Here is a 16,864-nt window from a genome sequence, read left to right as displayed (position 1 = left end):
CTGTTACAGACTTTCCACCACTGTGAAAATGTCTGAGAAACAATGTGAAACAATGCATTATTGCGGTGTCTCATGGTCTCAGCGGTCTCCGCAAGCAAGGCTCCCTGGTTCCATCACTTTAGGGCTCAGAGGAGACAACTTGATGGGGCCAGGAGAGTGTGGCCCAAGAGGCTGCTCACCCCATGGCAGTCAGGAAATGAAGGGCACACAGGAGGAGCCAGGGACAAGGTGTGCCCCAGCTGTCCTCCCAAGAGTTCCCTCCACTTCCCACTAATGTCACCAGACTATGAACCCATAGAAGGCTTGCTCCATTGATGATCCAGTTACCTCTCAAGCCACCACTGAGGACCCAGGCTTTGGCACATGAGCCTTTTGGAGGGAGGACATTTCCTATCCAAGCCACAACTATCACTCACTGATAGAGCAATTGCGTACACATTCTGTAATTAGGAGCAGTTAATTTCAATTAAGAATTTCTACCTCTGATCCTCATATCAAATATTCATTTATTTCTTCCAAAGGAATAGAGGTCCTGTTAGAATAGGGATGTGCCTTACAGTATTCAAGAGTCCCAGCACAAAACACAGTGCCAGCTACAAAGTAGTCCCTTACATGTGTGCTAAATAGATGGCTGAATATGGGAATGTTTCCTCTGAAAGATCAGAAACTTGCAGCAAGGACCCTATGGAATTTTTCTTGAGAAAGTGCTTCTAACACATAAATATTTCCTTCTGATTTCTAGAGGCCAAGTTGAGCGATGCAGATACAGCACTGCACGAGGAATATGTTTGAATATATCCCCTGGGTTCTAAACTCATCCGCTGGCAGTGGAACTTGTCACACAGGGCAGAATACGACTATGTTGTTGTGTGTAGGACATTATTGGAAGAAAATTTAAATTCTGTAGTTTCCTAGACAAATGAAATTATTACTGTTCAATCTGTTACATTTTTTGTGAGAGTAGAAATATATTTTGCTTCCTAAAAGATTTTGACAAGAGTTAGCCCTCCTAGTTTTATAGTACTTGATACAGTTATTTAGTTCATATACTTCTGTCAGTGGCCCCAGTGTGTAGACTGAGGAAATGTTCTTATCTAACTTCGCATAAAAAAAGAATACTGAGGGCAGGGAAGGTGGCTCAGTGGTACAGCGCTTGCCTTGCATGCCTGAGGCCCTGGGTTCGGTTCCTCAGCACCATATAAGCAAAAAGAAAAAAGCCGGAAGTGGCGCTGTGGCTCAAGTGGTAGAGACCTAGCCTTGAGCTGAAGAGCTGAGGGACAGCGCCCAGGTCCAAAGTTCAGACCCCATGACCAGACCCCCCCAAAAAAAGAATACTGAAGCCCAGATGTGGTGGCTTAGGCCTGTAACCCCAAATACATGGATGGATAAGAGGGAAAAGTTAGAGAGACCCTGTCTTAATCAGTAAACCAAGCATTGTGGCACATATCTTCAACTACACAGATGACTTTACATAAGATCATGGTTTGAACCTCCCCCACAAAATAACTAAAGCAAAATGGGCATAACAATATTGGGAGGAGCCTGATGTTGCTTCAATAAACCGCAGTCATCCATCAATATCAAAGGTTGAGAGATGAACTTCATGTTGCTAAGAAAACATTGCAGGAGACATCTAACATTGCTTCTTGTTCTGTACCCCACATTTCCTGGGGGACTTACACCTCACCATCCTATGGTTTGTCCCGACCTGCACATCTGACAGAGCCGCCCCCTAGCTTCACAGGCCTCGGCCTCAGGGACCGGCCCAGGCAGCCTCAGCCTAACCTGCCACAGGCACCAGAGAGACACCTGAGAACGAGATGAGGAAGACAAGCATTGTGTTGGGTTTTGGTGGTGGTTGTTGTTTTGCTTGGGCTTGAACTCTGGGCCTGAGCACTGTCCCTGAGCTTCTTTTTGCTCCAGGCTAGTGCTCTACCACTTGAGCCACAGCACCACTTCCAGCTTTTTCTGAGTAGTTTACTGGAGATAAGAGTCTCATGGACTTTCCTGGCAGGGCTGGCTTCGAACCTCAGACGGCCTCCTGACTAGCTAGGATTACAGGCATAAGCCACTAGCGCCTGGTGACAAGCATTGATTGTTTTATCTAGGTATTTCCATTGAGTAGAATCATATCCTCTGTCTTTTACACCAGTCCTTTTCACAGGGTGTCATTGTGATGTGTGTCACCATTCCTTTCAATGTATTACAGTGTTCCACTGCACAAACACATCCCACAAGGCTTAGCCACTCATTGGTTGTGGCTATCTGAACTGTTTCCCCATTTTGGTGATTGCGTGTGGAGCTGCTGTGAGCCTTTGTGTGTGTCTTTAGGTCAACATATGTTTTTTGTTTATCTTTAACTCCGGACATTCCTGAGTCTTAGGGAAAATTTATTTTAACATTGAAAGTGCCATGCTGTTTTTCAAAATGGTTGCCCATTTGCCATTCAGATGGGGCACTTCCAAGGACCCCACTTTCTCAGTAGTCCTGCCAAGATGGCAGGCTTATCCAGAGGGTGTGATGTGGCGAAGTGCGCCGTTCTGGGTCCCTGTGGATAACTGTATTTCAGAGGCAAGATATGGCCTTGCAGCTTACACTGCCGTGTCTTCCTGTCCCATACACAGGTCCTGCTATGACAGGACAGCAGCTCAGGAGTCTCAGTTCCGCCTCTCTTCCTTCCAGGCAGGACCTGACTCGTCAGAGTGGAAGACCGCGTGCAAGGGAAGGAAAGAGCTGGTGGTTCACACAAACGTTAGGGGAGTTGAACACACCACATATGCATGTGCACATACGAAGACATGCATAGTCACATTCGTGCACAGATACATGCATGCACACAAACACAAGCAGATACACACTCATGCACACATGTAACAGCACAGACACATATACACAAACACACACATACATTCATATACATAAACACAAGACACATCTACAAACACACAAGAGACAGATACATACACACATATAAACACAAGTAGAGATACACACATACATACACACACACATAACCCCCTACACTCTCACATATAAGCTCAGGATCTCCCTTTGAACTCCAGTGATATTGATGAAGCCCACTGACTAAAATCTGTAAGTAATTTCTATTATTGTCTATAAAGACCCGTGCACTGAAAACTTGCAAACACTTTCTATTACGGCCCCTCCTATGTGGAAGAAACACATTCAGAGCTGCACACTGAAGTCTTCACTGGTGTGTTTCATGGGTCCTTTGTTGTTTGTTGAGACGGGTCCAAGAAAATCACTCTGAGTTTCACAGGGCTTCTCTTGGGTTCTAAGCCTCTAGGGTCTCCTAACCACCCACACATAGTTATGCTGCCCCATTTTTTTCCTTTTGGTCTAAACCCTAGGAAATGGATCGCCTCTCCTAGCCTCCCCTTTGCAAATTCAACTTGTGGCTGTCAATGGCCAGTTTTCAGTTCACCTCCAAGTCTCCTGACCCGTGGCACTCCTACACGCGGGGCGTCTTCGTGTGGGTGCTTGTCAGGGGCGTGTATCTGGTCTATTCCGTCAGTGCGTGCAGAGCCTTGCACAGGGAACAAACATATCACGTCATTTGGCTTGGAAACCTCTTATACAAGCGTCCTTAGGAAAAAGTGACATCCTGGCGTCTGTCACTCCCTGTTTGGCAAATGGCATGCAAGTTCTTGCAAGAGCTGCGCTCAGCCATAAAGCTGAGTCTGAAACGCTGACTGATTGCATAGTGCAGAATGAGGGTGAGCCCTGCGGTCCTGGCCATCAGCACACGTTTTCTGAGGCACCTGGGAGGTGAAAACGGGAGCAGCCTCAATACTGCAGCTGCTTTGCCAAAACACCTTGGAAAACTCAAGAGAGTTTCAGAGTTAGGTTCTCTTCGCCACGTTCTTCTTGGCTCCCCAAACATGGTTGAAAGATGGTGGAGGCTTTGTTAATCCACAGGTCACTTTGGTTTTCAGAAAGGGTTCAACTGCCTAGCTCTGGCTCCCAGGAACACAGAAGAGCACAGAAAGCCAAAAGATATGTTGAAAGAATTTTAAAGAATTTGGTTTTGTGCATTTCATGAAGAGCAATGAAGTAATAAACCTGGGAAAGCAAAATTAGTTCAATTCCCTTCTACTTGATTCAGGGTTGAGAATTACTTTATGTGGACTCGTTCCCAGAGAGTACCACCATCATTCAGAGTTCGGGGCCACAGAGGAAATTCCCTGGCCCTCTCAGACCTCACATCCAGTTAACAGGTCCTGACCGGGCCACAGTGCCGGTGCCTCACCTCCTCCCAGGAGTTACCATGTGCTTGGCTCCTGTGGAGTTTCTGTAGACTCCGGCCTGGGCCTCCAGTCTGGGCTGTTTTCTTGGAAAAGGAAGCCAAGGATCCTGACCTACATGAAGTTCTCCTATCCAAGGCAATTCCCACCCCTGCCTGCACCAAGCATGCCCTGCCTCAAAGTCGTCTTCTGTCCCTCAGGCTTGGGCACTGTGGAAGCCCTGAGGTTCCTGCAGACCACACCCCCAGGTGTACTCTGAGGGCACTTATCCCCAGTGGGGAAGGCGTGGCTGTGGCTGTAGGTGGACTGGTTCTTCCCATAAGCTGAGGACTCCCAAGGGTAAGAGCCGTGTGTCCTTCCTCTTCACCCCAGCAACTCGTGCCTGTTGCAGGGACTAGGTGTGCGATTCAGCGGGAAGATGGTCCTGCCTGCCCTTCTCATACACCAGCCTGAGACTCCGGTGAGTTGAGTGTCCCCCAGGAGACCACTTGCCCCTGCAGAGTAAACTTCCAGAAGACGTCACCCCAAAAGATGAAAAGAGGTAAAATTTGCTTTAGGAGAAGTTGGAAAAAGAATTTACGACTGCATGGGTTTAAAAGTCCTCCACAGATACCTCTTCTGTGACGACCCAGGGGCCTTGGGCTCCTCTGGAGCTCTCCTCCTCCCTACCTATCCTGCCATAGGCTCCACCTAAAGAATGCTCTGTGCTAGCCAGCTCAAGCAGTCACGAGATGATCTTCTCCATCTGGCCATACTCTGCTAAACTTCTTTAGTTATACTGGTACTGACTGAAACCATGAGCAAAGGAACAACGTCAGTAAAGGATAGACTATGAAAGTGGCTCATAACCAGAGTAATGATAGCACACAATTTTCTTTCTCGACATTAATTTTTAATGATAAAACAAGTGCCTGAAAGAGAAATGATTCCTTGATACCAAACACAAATTTCTTTGTGGTAAAATACGCAGAACAGAGCATTTATCGCTTTATCATTTCTAAGTGTTCCGTGGCAGTAAGTGCATTCGCATTCGGCACCCCGTCTCCTCCATCTATCTCCAGAACTTTCTCAGCTTCCCAAATTCACATTCAATCCTCATTAAACACGAGCCCCCAGCCCTTGCCCAACGAGCCCTGGTAACTTCTATTCTTCCTGCCTTTCCTCTATGACTTTTGACTTCTAAAAGTAAGGTACAGGTTAGATCTTAAGTGTCCCCAGAGACCCAGGTACTAAAGCCTTAGTCTTCAGTTCAGCAACTTGAAATGCTAAGGTCTAATGGGCTGTCTTTAGTCATCAAGGGGCACATCACTAAAGTGAGTAGTAGGACTCTGGCCTCTTCCTTTCTTGTGCTCCAAGCCAAGAGGTAAGCGAATGCTCTTTTCCTCTGATGTGCCACAGCAGAACCTAAGCCATCCACAGGGATGGCGGACGGATCACAGACTTAAACCTCCACAGCGTGAGCCAAGCCAGCTGTTTCCTCTCTGGTACTTGTACAGCAATGCCAAGGTACCTCATATGAATTATAACGCACGCATAGAGTTGCATCACCATCACCACCGTCAAAACACAGAAGAGTTCCATTACCCAAAAACCTCCCTGCTATTCTTTTACAGCCACTCTAATCCTTGCTTTAGCAACATCCCAAAGTTTTTCCATGATGTATATTTTTTTAAATTCATCTCAAAGTATTTCATTGCCCCTGTGGTTTTAAAATTTTTCTATTGAGGGCTGGGAAGGTGGCTCAGTGGTAGAGCGCTTGCCTTGCATGCATGAGGCCCTGGGTTCGATTCCTCAGCACCACATAAGCAAAAAGAAAAAAGCCGGAAGTGGTGCTGTGGCTCAAGTGGTAGAGCGCTAGCCTTGAGCTGAAGAGCTGAGGGACAGCACCCAGGCCCAGAGTTCTGGCCCCATGACTGGACCAAAAAAACAAAAACAAAAACAAAAAACCAACAACAACAAAAATTTCTATTGAATAGTGTATTTTTAAATTTCTACCTGGTTGTGAATTTCCCAGATTTTTTCCATTTATTGAGTTCTAAGACAATTCCCAAGTGTGTTTTGTGTGTTTTTAAACTTGTTGAGGTAGGGGCTGGGAAGGTGGCTCAGTGGTAGAGTGCTTGCCTTGCATGCATGAGGCCCTGGGTTCAATTCCTCAGCACCACATGAGCAGAAAAAGCTGGAAGTGGGTGCTATGGCTCAAATGGTAGAGTGCTAGCCTTGATCTGAAGAGCTCAGAACAGTGCCCAGGCCCAGAGTTCAAGCTCCACAACCAGCAAAAAAAAAAAAAAAAAGACTGTTTAAACTTGTTGAGGCTTGTTTAATGGCCCAGATATAGCATATTTTGGAAGATGTACTGAAGAAAAATATGTACCCTGCTGTTGTTGAATGACATGTCCATTGGTTTCACCTGATGCTCAAAACCTCTGTTTCCTTGTTTATCCTCTATCTAGTTGTTCTAGCCATGTGGAAAGTGGAAAATGGAAGACTCTGTTACTATTACATTGCCTATTCTCCCTTCAGTTCTATCAATTTTGCTTTATGGATCTTGCAGCCCTTTGTCAGGCACAAATTTGTTTATGATTGTTGTGTCTTAGTGATTATTTATCTTGTTAACATTATCTCATGCTACTCCATCTCCAGTAGAAGTTCAGTTATAAAGTCTTATTTTCTCTCATATTAGTTTTTGTACTTGATCTCTCTTTTGGTATTCTTTGTGTGTTATCTTTTTTCTATTCTTTCACTTCATGCCTTTTTGGCTTGAATTTAACCTATGTCTTATAGTTAAGTTTTATAGTTGATTAATATTTACCTAGTCTTACTGAAATCTCTGTACTCTCCTTAATTATAAGGCTGATTCATTCATTTACGTTTAATGTAATTACTGAGAAGGCAGGGCTTCCACCTGCTATTTGACCACTTGTTTTCTGTATGTATTGTAGGTTGTTTTTCTGTTTTATCACTACTGGAATTTTGGTGTTAATCATTTTAGAGTATTGTTTTAACTTTGTTAGTGTTATCCGTCATCCTACCCTTTGTGTGTGTGTGTGTGCGCGCGCGTGGGCGTCTGTGCGCATCTGTGCATCCATGCTTAAGTTATTTTTCTGGAGGTGTCCTGGGACCATAAATAAAAATCTTAATACAAGTGAGTCTGTGTTAATACCAACTTAATTTCAATTGTATGTTTAAAAAAATGTTTGCTCTAATATAGCTTACTCTTTCACCATTTTTGTGCTACTATCATCACAAAAATAGCATCACTGTAAGTCTATCAACACGGTTTTATAATGATGGCTTTATGCATTTGTCTTTTAAAACAGGAGAATAAATGAGTTGTAAATCAAAAATACAATATTACTGCTATAATCATATATTTAGATGCTGCACCACTGTTTTTTGTTCAAACACTTTTGAGTTACTCTCTAGGGTTCTTTCATCTCAGTTTGAAGGACTCCTTTATCATTTCTTGTAAGACATTTTTTTTGGGGGGGGGTCCGGTTGTGGGGCCTGAACTCTGGGCCTGGGCGCTGTCCCTCAGCTCTTCAGCTCAAGGCTAGCGCTCTACCACTTGAGCCACAGCACCACTTCCGGGTTTTTTCTTTTTGCTTATGTGGTGCTGGGGAATCGACCCAGGGCCTCAGGCATGCAAGGCAAGCGCTCTACCACTGAGCCACCTTCCCAGTCCCTTGTAGGACATTTTTTTATCCTGGTATATCTATTTCTCTTCTACTTGCTCTACAGTGTTCTACTTGCTCTACAGAATTTGAAGTATTTCATCCCAATATCTCACATCCTTTACGTTTCTGAGAAGAAACTGGAAGTCTGTCTTTCTGAGGATGACTTGTCCATGGCAAGTTGCTTCTCTTTGATGCTTTCAGGATCTCTTCTTCTCCCTTCAGTAATTTCATGGTTAAAATGTTATTCCAGGTTCTGTAGAGGAACAGAATGTGTTCCTAATAGAAGGTGTGTGTGTAGATTTTTTTTAAAGATAAGTTTACATAATTAAAAGCTAAAGATAGCCTGCGCAGAAATGGCTATCTGCATGTGGAAAGCTAAATAACATGGTAGCTGCTCAATTTAAAAAAGAAAGAAAGAAAGCAAGCCTCAGAACTGAGGGCAGGGGGTAATGGTGCAGCATATGAGGTTGATGCCTACAAAGCTCCATGGAAGGTTACTCCTGTGAGTCTGTATTTAAAGGATAAAGATGCTAGAGTCTGAGATTCTGGCGTGGCTGCAGGAGCAGCCATTCATAAGTGATGGAAACTTGTCCATCTCCTTTTCTCCATCCAAGACCGCAGTGCATTGAGCCTCGCTGCCCATGTATTCAAAGTGTGTTCCTAACCTTAGTTACTGGCCCTGCAAGTCCATCAGCTCTGACCAAAGGTGTGCATTCACTTCTAGTATCCCAGCCTTTTTCAACCCAATCAGTTTGACAAGATTCACTTAACCTTTACATGCATCTAGATGAGGCTCTGAGCTTCTCCAACCTGTAATTTGTCGAGGTTTTTTTTTTTTTTTTTTTTTTTTTTTGGTCCAGTCGTGGGGCCTGAGCTCTGGCCTGGGCACTGTCCCTCAGCTCTTCAGCTCAAGGCTGTGCTCTACCACTAGAGCCACAGTGCCACTTCCGGCTTTTTTCTTTTTGCTTATGTGGTGCTGAGGAATCGAACCCAGGGCCTCATGCATGCAAGGCAAGCGCTCTACCACTGAACCACCTTCCCAGCCCCTTGTCGAGGTTTTAAATGCATACCTTTACTGCGGTGGGGTGGAGCTGAAGGCCTTGGATGTCACACATGTTCAGTCATTATTTCCCCAAACACTCGCGCCATTTTCTTTCTCCTCTCTTTTTGATCCTCTGAGTATGAAGTTTGTGTTCGCTGGCATCCAAAGGGCCTCTAAGGCTGTTTTTCTTCCCTTTTGTTTCTTCTCATCCTAGGACCAGATAATCTCAGTGTCTCAGGGACTTGTATTCAAGTTTCATTGATGCTTTGTGCGTGTGTGTGTGCTTGCGTGTATGTGTGTGCATGTGAGTGTGTGCGTGTGCGCGTGTGCATGTGCATGCGTGCGTGCATGTGTGTGGGCACATACACGTGTGTGTGCATTGCGTGTGCGCGTGCATGTGTGTGGGCACATACACGTGTGTGTGCATTGCGTGTGCGCGTGCATGTGTGTGGGCACGCGCCTGTCCTGGCACTTGAACCCAGTGCCTGGGCCTAAGGCCAGCAGCACTTGGCCATTTGGGTCAGAGCGCCAATCCTAGAGGATGACGGCCTTTCCTGCCCGGCTGGCCTCGAACCGCCATCCTCAGACCTCAGCCTCCTGCGTTTCGTTTCCAACGGCGGTCTGTGGCCGCCGCGCTCCGGGCCTGCCCGCCCGGGGCGGTGGGACGCGCCCGGGGCGGTGGGACGCGGGGGAACCCGCCCGGCGGCCGCAGCACCGAGACGCCGTCCTCCACGGCGGCCCGCCCAGCCCCCACCGGAAGAGGGAGGTGGGAGGGCAGAGCGGTCACGTCACTTCCGTCACTTCCGGAAGCATCGCCTACAAGAGACGCAAAAAGCGGATTCTGAGGACGCGGCCGCCACGCCTGAAGCTGCGCACCGCTACGTTGGGCCCGGGGGCCCGGGTGTGGTCTGCGCCGGAGCGGAGCCCGAGTCCGGCCTGCGCACCCGGCCGCCCGAGCACGGTTCTGGCCTGCACGCTCGTGAGGCCTGCGCCCGGTGGGCCCGAGCACGGTTCCGGCCCGCACGTTCGTGAGGCCTACGCCCGGCCACACTGGGAGGAAGGCTGCGCCCGGCCCGCACGCTCGTGAGGCCTGCGATCGGCCCGGTTCCGGCCCGCACGCCCGGCGGGCCCGAGCACGGTTCCGGCCCGCACTGAGAGGAAGGCTGCGCCCGGCCCGCACGCTGGTGAGGCCTGCGCCCGGCCACACTGGGAGGAAGGCTGCGCCCAGCCCGCACGCTGGTGAGGCCTGCGATTGGCCCGGTTCCGGCCCGCACGCTGGTGAGGCCTGCGCCCGGCCACCCTGGGAGGAAGGCTGCGCCCAGCCCGCACGCTCGTGAGGCCTGCGTGAGGCCTGCACCCGGCCCGGTTCCGGCCTGCACCGGGAGGAAGGCTGCGCCCGGCCCGCACGCTCGTGAGGCCTGCGTGAGGTCTGCGCCCGGCGGGCCCGAGCACGGTTCCGGCCCGCACGCTCGTGAGGCCTACGCCCGGCCCACACTGGGAGGAAGGCTGCGCCCGGCCCGCACGCTCGTGAGGCCTGCGTGAGGCCTGCGCCCGGCCCGGTTCCGGCCCGCACCGGGAGGAAGGCTGCGCCCGGCCCGCACACCCGCGAGGAGGGCCGCTGCGAGTCTGAGGCCCGTGGCCGGGCCTGGGGTCCGCGGCCTGCGAGCCCGAGCCGCCCCGAGCAGCGGCGCAGCCCCGAGGCCGGCCCGCAGGCGCCCCCGGCTCGCTCCGGCTGTCCACCGAGCTGCAACATGGCCGCACCGGACTCGGCTCCCGGCCCCGTGCAGATGCTTCAGGAGGAAGCCATGTGCGCCATCTGCCTGGATTACCTCAGCGACCCCGTGTCCATAGGCTGCGGGCACAACTTCTGCCGCGCATGCGTGACCCGGCTGTGGGGTGAGGAGGGCGATGACGAGTGGGAGGACTCGGAGTCGGAGGAGGACTCGGAGTCCGAGTCCGAGGGGGACGAGAATGAGGGGGACTCGGAGGAGGAGGAAGTGGTGGTGGAGGAGGAGGAAGTGGTGGTGGAGGAAGAGGAGAGGGGGGCCGTTGGAGGGGTGGATGGCTCCCTTCGCGAGGTGTTCTACCTGGAGGATTCTCGAGAAGGCGCCCTCCAGAACCAGGCCGGTGCCCGGGCGCAGGTCGGCGGGAACGAGGGCGACGCCGCCCCGGCTGCGGCGGACAGACGCCAGCCTGGAGGCCCCAGCAGTGACAGCAGCGGCGGTGGCGGCGACGCCCTGGGACGCGACCTGAGAATCACCATCTATCCTGAAGAGTTCATGGATGCCTTGGACGCTATGGAGTACGAGGAGGAATACCTGAGCTCTGACAGCGACCTGTCTTCTTCCCCGCCCTCTGCTCGCAAGTTCACCTGTCCTCAGTGCCAGCAGACCTTCACGCGCCGCAACCTCCGTCCTAACCTGCAGCTAGGCAACATGGTGCAGATAATCCGCCAGATGTGCCCTGGCGATCATCTCGTCCACAGGGGGAGAGAGCAGGAGATGTGTTCCAGACACCAGGAAGCCATGAAGCTCTTCTTCGAGGCATTTAGAGAGCCCTCCTGCACCATGTGCCGAGCAAACAGTAATTGCGAGAGGGGTGCGGGTGGCAAAGGCGGTGCGGAAGAAAACAGCCAGTGACCTTGGTATTTTGCCGGTGTGATACTTTCTGAGTGCTGCCACACCTTTGAGAGTAAATGAAGAACCTCCTGCAGTCTTGACTGAATGAGTGAGTACATCGAACTGGAGATTTAAGGAACGTCAGCTTCCCTTTTGTTTTATTAGTTGAAGTTAATCTACTGACGAAACAAACTGCTTAGGTTCAAGATTAAGTTTTTCCAACCATGTATGTGCTGTTTTCACAGGTCTCTTACTTGACCAAAACATTTTGGTTGGGGAGTGGGCATGTTTAACCTAGGCTGTCTTCAAATTTATAGGAATAATTTTGTCAGCCTCCCAAGTGCCGAGATTGCACCATGCTTGGATTAAAGGCTGTATCAAATAAATTGACTTGGGGACAGTTTTATAAAAATCTTATGTTGATAGTGCTTAGAGGAGTGCCATTTTAGAGCTGTTGTTTTGGCTAAGATTGAAGAGGTTGGTGTTTAAGGTCTACTGCAGCAGTCACCAGTCATCAAAAGAATCTGCACATCATTTAGAAATCTTTAGCTGTGCTGTCAACATATTGTAAAGAACAATGTATTCGATCCCAGTTTGCTTTTGAAGATTTGAATGTCATTCAATGTTTTGTGTTACATATTGTTGCTTCCATATTATCATAGAGAACTGTATTCAGTTCATGGATACACTAACTCCGACATTGGAACGCTGAAGAAAAAGGATTTGTATTTTATAAATTAAGGTTTTCAACAGACCTGGAACTTAAAATACATTGACCCTGAAGTGTTAGTGGGCAAATACCAACATAATTGTTTATTAAGCAAAACTTAGAAAAATATGCGTTGAGTATATATGTAAACAAATTCTCATAAAAGCAAAGTTTTTTGGGGTCATGGACCAAATTCATGAATGTTTTTTTCAAGAGAAGAAATGACATGTTTTTAATTTTGTGTAGTGTGTTATGATCTTTCTTTAATATCTATCTCTGGCAGTTTGGGAAAGAAATATTTTTCACAATTATGTTCAATCCTCACTGTAAGAATTCAAGAGGTGTGTGTGGTTGTTTTGACTGGGAGATGAAAAAAAAAAGAACAAAACTAAGGTCTGTAAACACAGGGAAAGACTATTGTTTTCATTGTTTCTTTTTTCTCTTGTTTTTAAATCTCTATTCTTCTTTGGGGTATCTTAAGTGTAAGAAAATAGTGTCACAGTGTTGAAAGCAACTTCTGTCTTGTTTTATTTGCTATATCAGTAAAGGTTAGACTTAACAGTGATAGGGTTATCATATGGCCCAAATAAATTTTTCTAAAGTTCAGAGAAATCTGAAGTCATATTCCTCTTCTCCAAGTGATGTTTGTGTTCTTAATCATATTTGACCACTGCTGAGACTGGTCTACCAGCCAGTTAACAACTTGACTTTGATCCTCAGTTGCTGTGTACTCTAAGCCCCTTGACCAGCCAGAGTGAGACACCAGAGCCTTCCTAGGTCTTTCCTGGATGTGCACACAGTCTTGAATTCGTGTGTGGCCTTCCAGTTCCCAGAATTATTTGAAGCCATCCAAAGTGCCTTCTTCGCATCTTATTTACTAATTAAAAATGTCTTTGTTCATTCATGTGTTCCAATAACTACTACAGTACCAGATAGATGCAATGCAAAACAAATTTTGACCAACTGTCCGGAGATAGGCAGTTCATAGCAAGCTGGAGTCAACAATCTTGGTCAAGTAAACAAGTAAGTATTTTCCAGGAGGGCTGGGAAGGTGGCTCAGTGGTAGAGTGCCTTGCATGTCTGAGGCCCTGGGTTCGATTCCTCAGCACCACATAAGCAAAAAGCCTGAAGTGGCGCTGTGGCTCAAGTGGTAGAGCGCTAGCCTTGAGCTGAAGAGCTGAGGGACAGCGCCCAGGCCCAGAGTTCAGGCCCCATGACCGGACCAAAAAAAAAAAATTTTTTTTCCAGGAAATTTTCAGGTAAGTCATATGAGGACAATTTCCTGAGGATGGTATTTTTTTTTCCTCAAGCTTAAAAATCATTCTGATCCCACAGTGGCTTCCAGGCTGAGATGCTTTCAATACCAGTAGAGAGAGCTGTGGGAATAGCTCAAGTTAAAATTCCACAAAGCCCACTGTTCACACTGATGCCCAGCTTTTTTTCCTTCAGTAAGTGCTTGTAGGATTATTGTAGCCTTTGGTTATGTTCTTAAAAAAAAAAAAAAAACCCACCTAATTTTTTTTTCAGTCTGTTCTTGGTTTCATGGGTCTGGGAATCTTTACTCTTCTTTCCAAGAAAGCTTTTCTCTATCATAATGGTTCCTTTGTCCTGCACCATTGGTTTCTCAATATTGAGTTGGTTTCATCCAAATGCAAACATGCTCCCCCCCTTTTTTTGGCAGTACACTTGTACCTTGCTAGATGAACCTCTCCTCAGGATGCCACGAGCTGAGCCATTCCTCCAGCCTTGTTTGTCACTGGTTCATTTGAGGATAAGTTGCACATAGGTTACCACCCACCTACTTTTAGGCTCCCTGTTGCTGGGATCACAGGCATATGCCACCACATCCAATCTCCCTGTATGGAGAGGGAATCTCTTGGACTTTTCTGCCTAGGCTGGCCTGGTTCTATGTTCCTCCCCATTCCAGTCTCCCCTATAGCTGGAGATGAAAGCTCACTACCATGCCCAGCTATCATCAGAAGGGGTTTCCTGAAGTTTTCTGCCCAACCCAGCTTTGAACCATGGTCCTCCCATTCTCAACTTATTGAAGACTTAGAATTACAGGCATGAGTTACTAATGGCCAGCTATTTCTTCTTTCTTTAAAAAAAAAAAAAACAGTGACAAAAACTCTGCATCATCTGTCTCATCTCCTTCAATGTCCAGCATAATTTTAGTCATCTGTAGTCTCAGTGTTGCCTCTAGAACTCACCCAAATTACACTTCCACCCATCCCCTACCCTCTACCAGCAAAGCTTCTGTCCCAAGTCACCCTCACCTCCACACTGGTATGTTTCAGTTTGTATCATCCACCACACTAACCACATGAATCTTCTAGAATCTCTTTTCCCCTTGTCTTCCAGAATAATAAGGCTTTTGCTTGTTGATTGGAGTCTCACAGATTTTTCTGTCCAAGCTGACTTCAAACCATGATCCACAGATCTCTATCTCCGGAGTAGCTAGAATTACAGGCATAAGCCTCTGGCACCTAGCATGGGAAAAAAAATGCTTTTCAGTGTTCCCAACATCATTTAACAACTGAACTCCATGTATTCAATGATCTTTTATTGAAAACTTGCCTTTGGTATTGAGAGTTGCTAGGTCTAAATGAGTTTGATAATACTTAGTGGCTTAATTTGGGCTGGTGTATGCTGCATCTTTCAATGGTTTGGACCCAGGGGGCCACCTAGTTAGGTTTTGGTAGGATCTTTCTGGTTTACAGACCGTCACTTTTGTTCTTTTATTTCTTTTATTTATTTATTTTTTGGGTCCGGTCGTGGGGCCTGAACTCGGCCTGGGCGCTGTCCCTCAGCTCTTCAGCTCAAGGCTAGCGCTCTACCACTTGAGCCACAGCGCACTTCCGGCTTTTTTCTTTTTTCTTTTTTTGCTTATGTGGTGTTGAGGAATCGAACCCAGGGCCTCAGGCATGCAAGGCAAGCGCTCTACCACTGAGGCACCTTCCCAGCCCCACTTTTGTTCTTTTATTATTATAAAGGTGTTGTACAGAGGGGTTACAGTTCCATAAGTTTGGTAAAGATTACATTTATTTTTGGACAATACACCTTTTTCCTCACTGTCTTCATTTTTCCCTCCCATCTCCACCCACAAATTACATAGCTCATTTTCAACATACTGTCTAGTGAGCACCACTGCTGTATTTGCTTACCCTTTGTTGTTTTTTCCTTGTTTTTTGTTTCCGAAGTAAGCACCAGTGGAGTGCCTCTTAGCTTCAACTAATATGGGTCTCCTGACCCTGCCCTCACGTCCAGCACCTGAGGATACCAATGTTCCCACGAGGCTGATGCTGGAGCTTAGTCCTGGACATCAGGGTGCTGCTGGTACAGGAGTCCCGGTCCAAAGAGAAGCCTTCCTACACATCTCATGAGCAGACCTTGACCCTGTGCTGGCAGGAAGATCACCAGTTCAGGTAGGGAGACCCTGTCTTAAGCAGAAAAAAGAGAAAGGAAAGGGGGAGAAAGAAAGGGAGGGAAGAGCATCAGAGGGGGCCAATTGTTTTAGACATTCTTTTGTCAGGGTATGTGTTTGTGTAACTCTCAGTAGAATGAGTGAGATACAGTAGAGATGAGAGCCATTGGAGAATAAAGTCAAACATGGCCTCCTTGAGGTGAGGAACATAGAATTCATTTTTAACAGCATGATGTTTTTGAAATGCACTGGTATTCATCGTGCCTCCACCCCAATGTATTTCTGCCTGCAATCTCAGATCAGGGCTTCATTTGGACACAGAGTCTATAGGATGTAATCAGTTAAAAGGAAGTTGTAATGAATTAGGATGGGTCCTAAATCCAAAGACCAGTGCCCTTATAAAAAGGAAAGGAGGGTACTCCAATATTCACGGTGAAGAAGGAGGTCTGAAGGCAGAGCAGAGCAAGTGCTGTGGCCATGAACCCAGGGACAAGGACCCCTGGAAGCCATGAAGCTGTGAAAGAAAGAAGAGAAGCCTCCCTTAGATACAGACATCAGAGGGCATGTGGCCCTGCCTGGCCCTTCATTTCAGACTTTTTACCACCTCCAGATCTGGAAGACAGCACATTTCTACTATGTGTGATCCTCCCCAAGTGTGGGAATTTGTTCCTAGCAGCTCAAAGAATCTAAAACAGATGTATATAAAAAGAATAGTCTGACTATACGATCCTTGGAAAGGGGGAAAAAACCCTTTCAATTGCCTGAACTTTTTGATAATTGTTTTTGTTTCTCAATTTAAAGGCAGAGCATAAAAGTGAATGGGTCTGGGAGAGGTAGGATTGATTTTTGCTGGAGTAGCTGTACATGATACTTCTGAATCAATTACCATTTTGAAAAGCCCACTTGGGGTGCTGAGGGTGCCATATATCTGAAAACACAAAAATAGATCTAGTCACATAACTGCACTTTGCACTCTGAATTTGGTTATTTTGCTAGGCCCCAAGACACTAAAATCTCAGTGTGTGGTAACTAGTGAACAGGACTTGGGCTCTGCACTTGGCCTTCTTCCCTAGTTTCTTCTTTTCCTAGAGTTGGCTAGATTGCTATCAACTCTGACACACAGAACCTTTGG

General features: G+C 47.3%; 1 protein-coding gene across 1 annotated transcript; it reads left to right on the top strand.

Annotated features, from left to right (window-relative positions):
• The first annotated feature begins 10,732 nt into the window (after positions 1 to 10,732).
• LOC138832636 (E3 ubiquitin-protein ligase TRIM52-like) lies at positions 10,733 to 11,620 on the top strand. The gene has a single exon (XM_070030913.1). It carries the CDS (start codon positions 10,733 to 10,735, stop codon positions 11,618 to 11,620), a length of 888 nt encoding a protein of 295 aa, XP_069887014.1.
• Positions 11,621 to 16,864: the final 5,244 nt, after the last annotated feature.

The sequence above is a fragment of the Dipodomys merriami genome, unplaced genomic scaffold (assembly GCF_024711535.1).
Source record: "Dipodomys merriami isolate MVZ:Mamm:240054 unplaced genomic scaffold, mDipMer1.0.p SCAF_2, whole genome shotgun sequence".
Classification (NCBI taxonomy): domain Eukaryota; kingdom Metazoa; phylum Chordata; class Mammalia; order Rodentia; family Heteromyidae; genus Dipodomys; species Dipodomys merriami.
Note: the sequence above shows the minus strand (reverse complement) of the source record. Positions and strands in the feature narration are given on the sequence as shown.

Coding starts and splice junctions, on each gene's coding strand:
- LOC138832636 (XM_070030913.1), top strand. CDS start 10,733: ATGGCCGCACCGGACTCGGCTCCCGGCCCCGTGCAGATGCTTCAGGAG.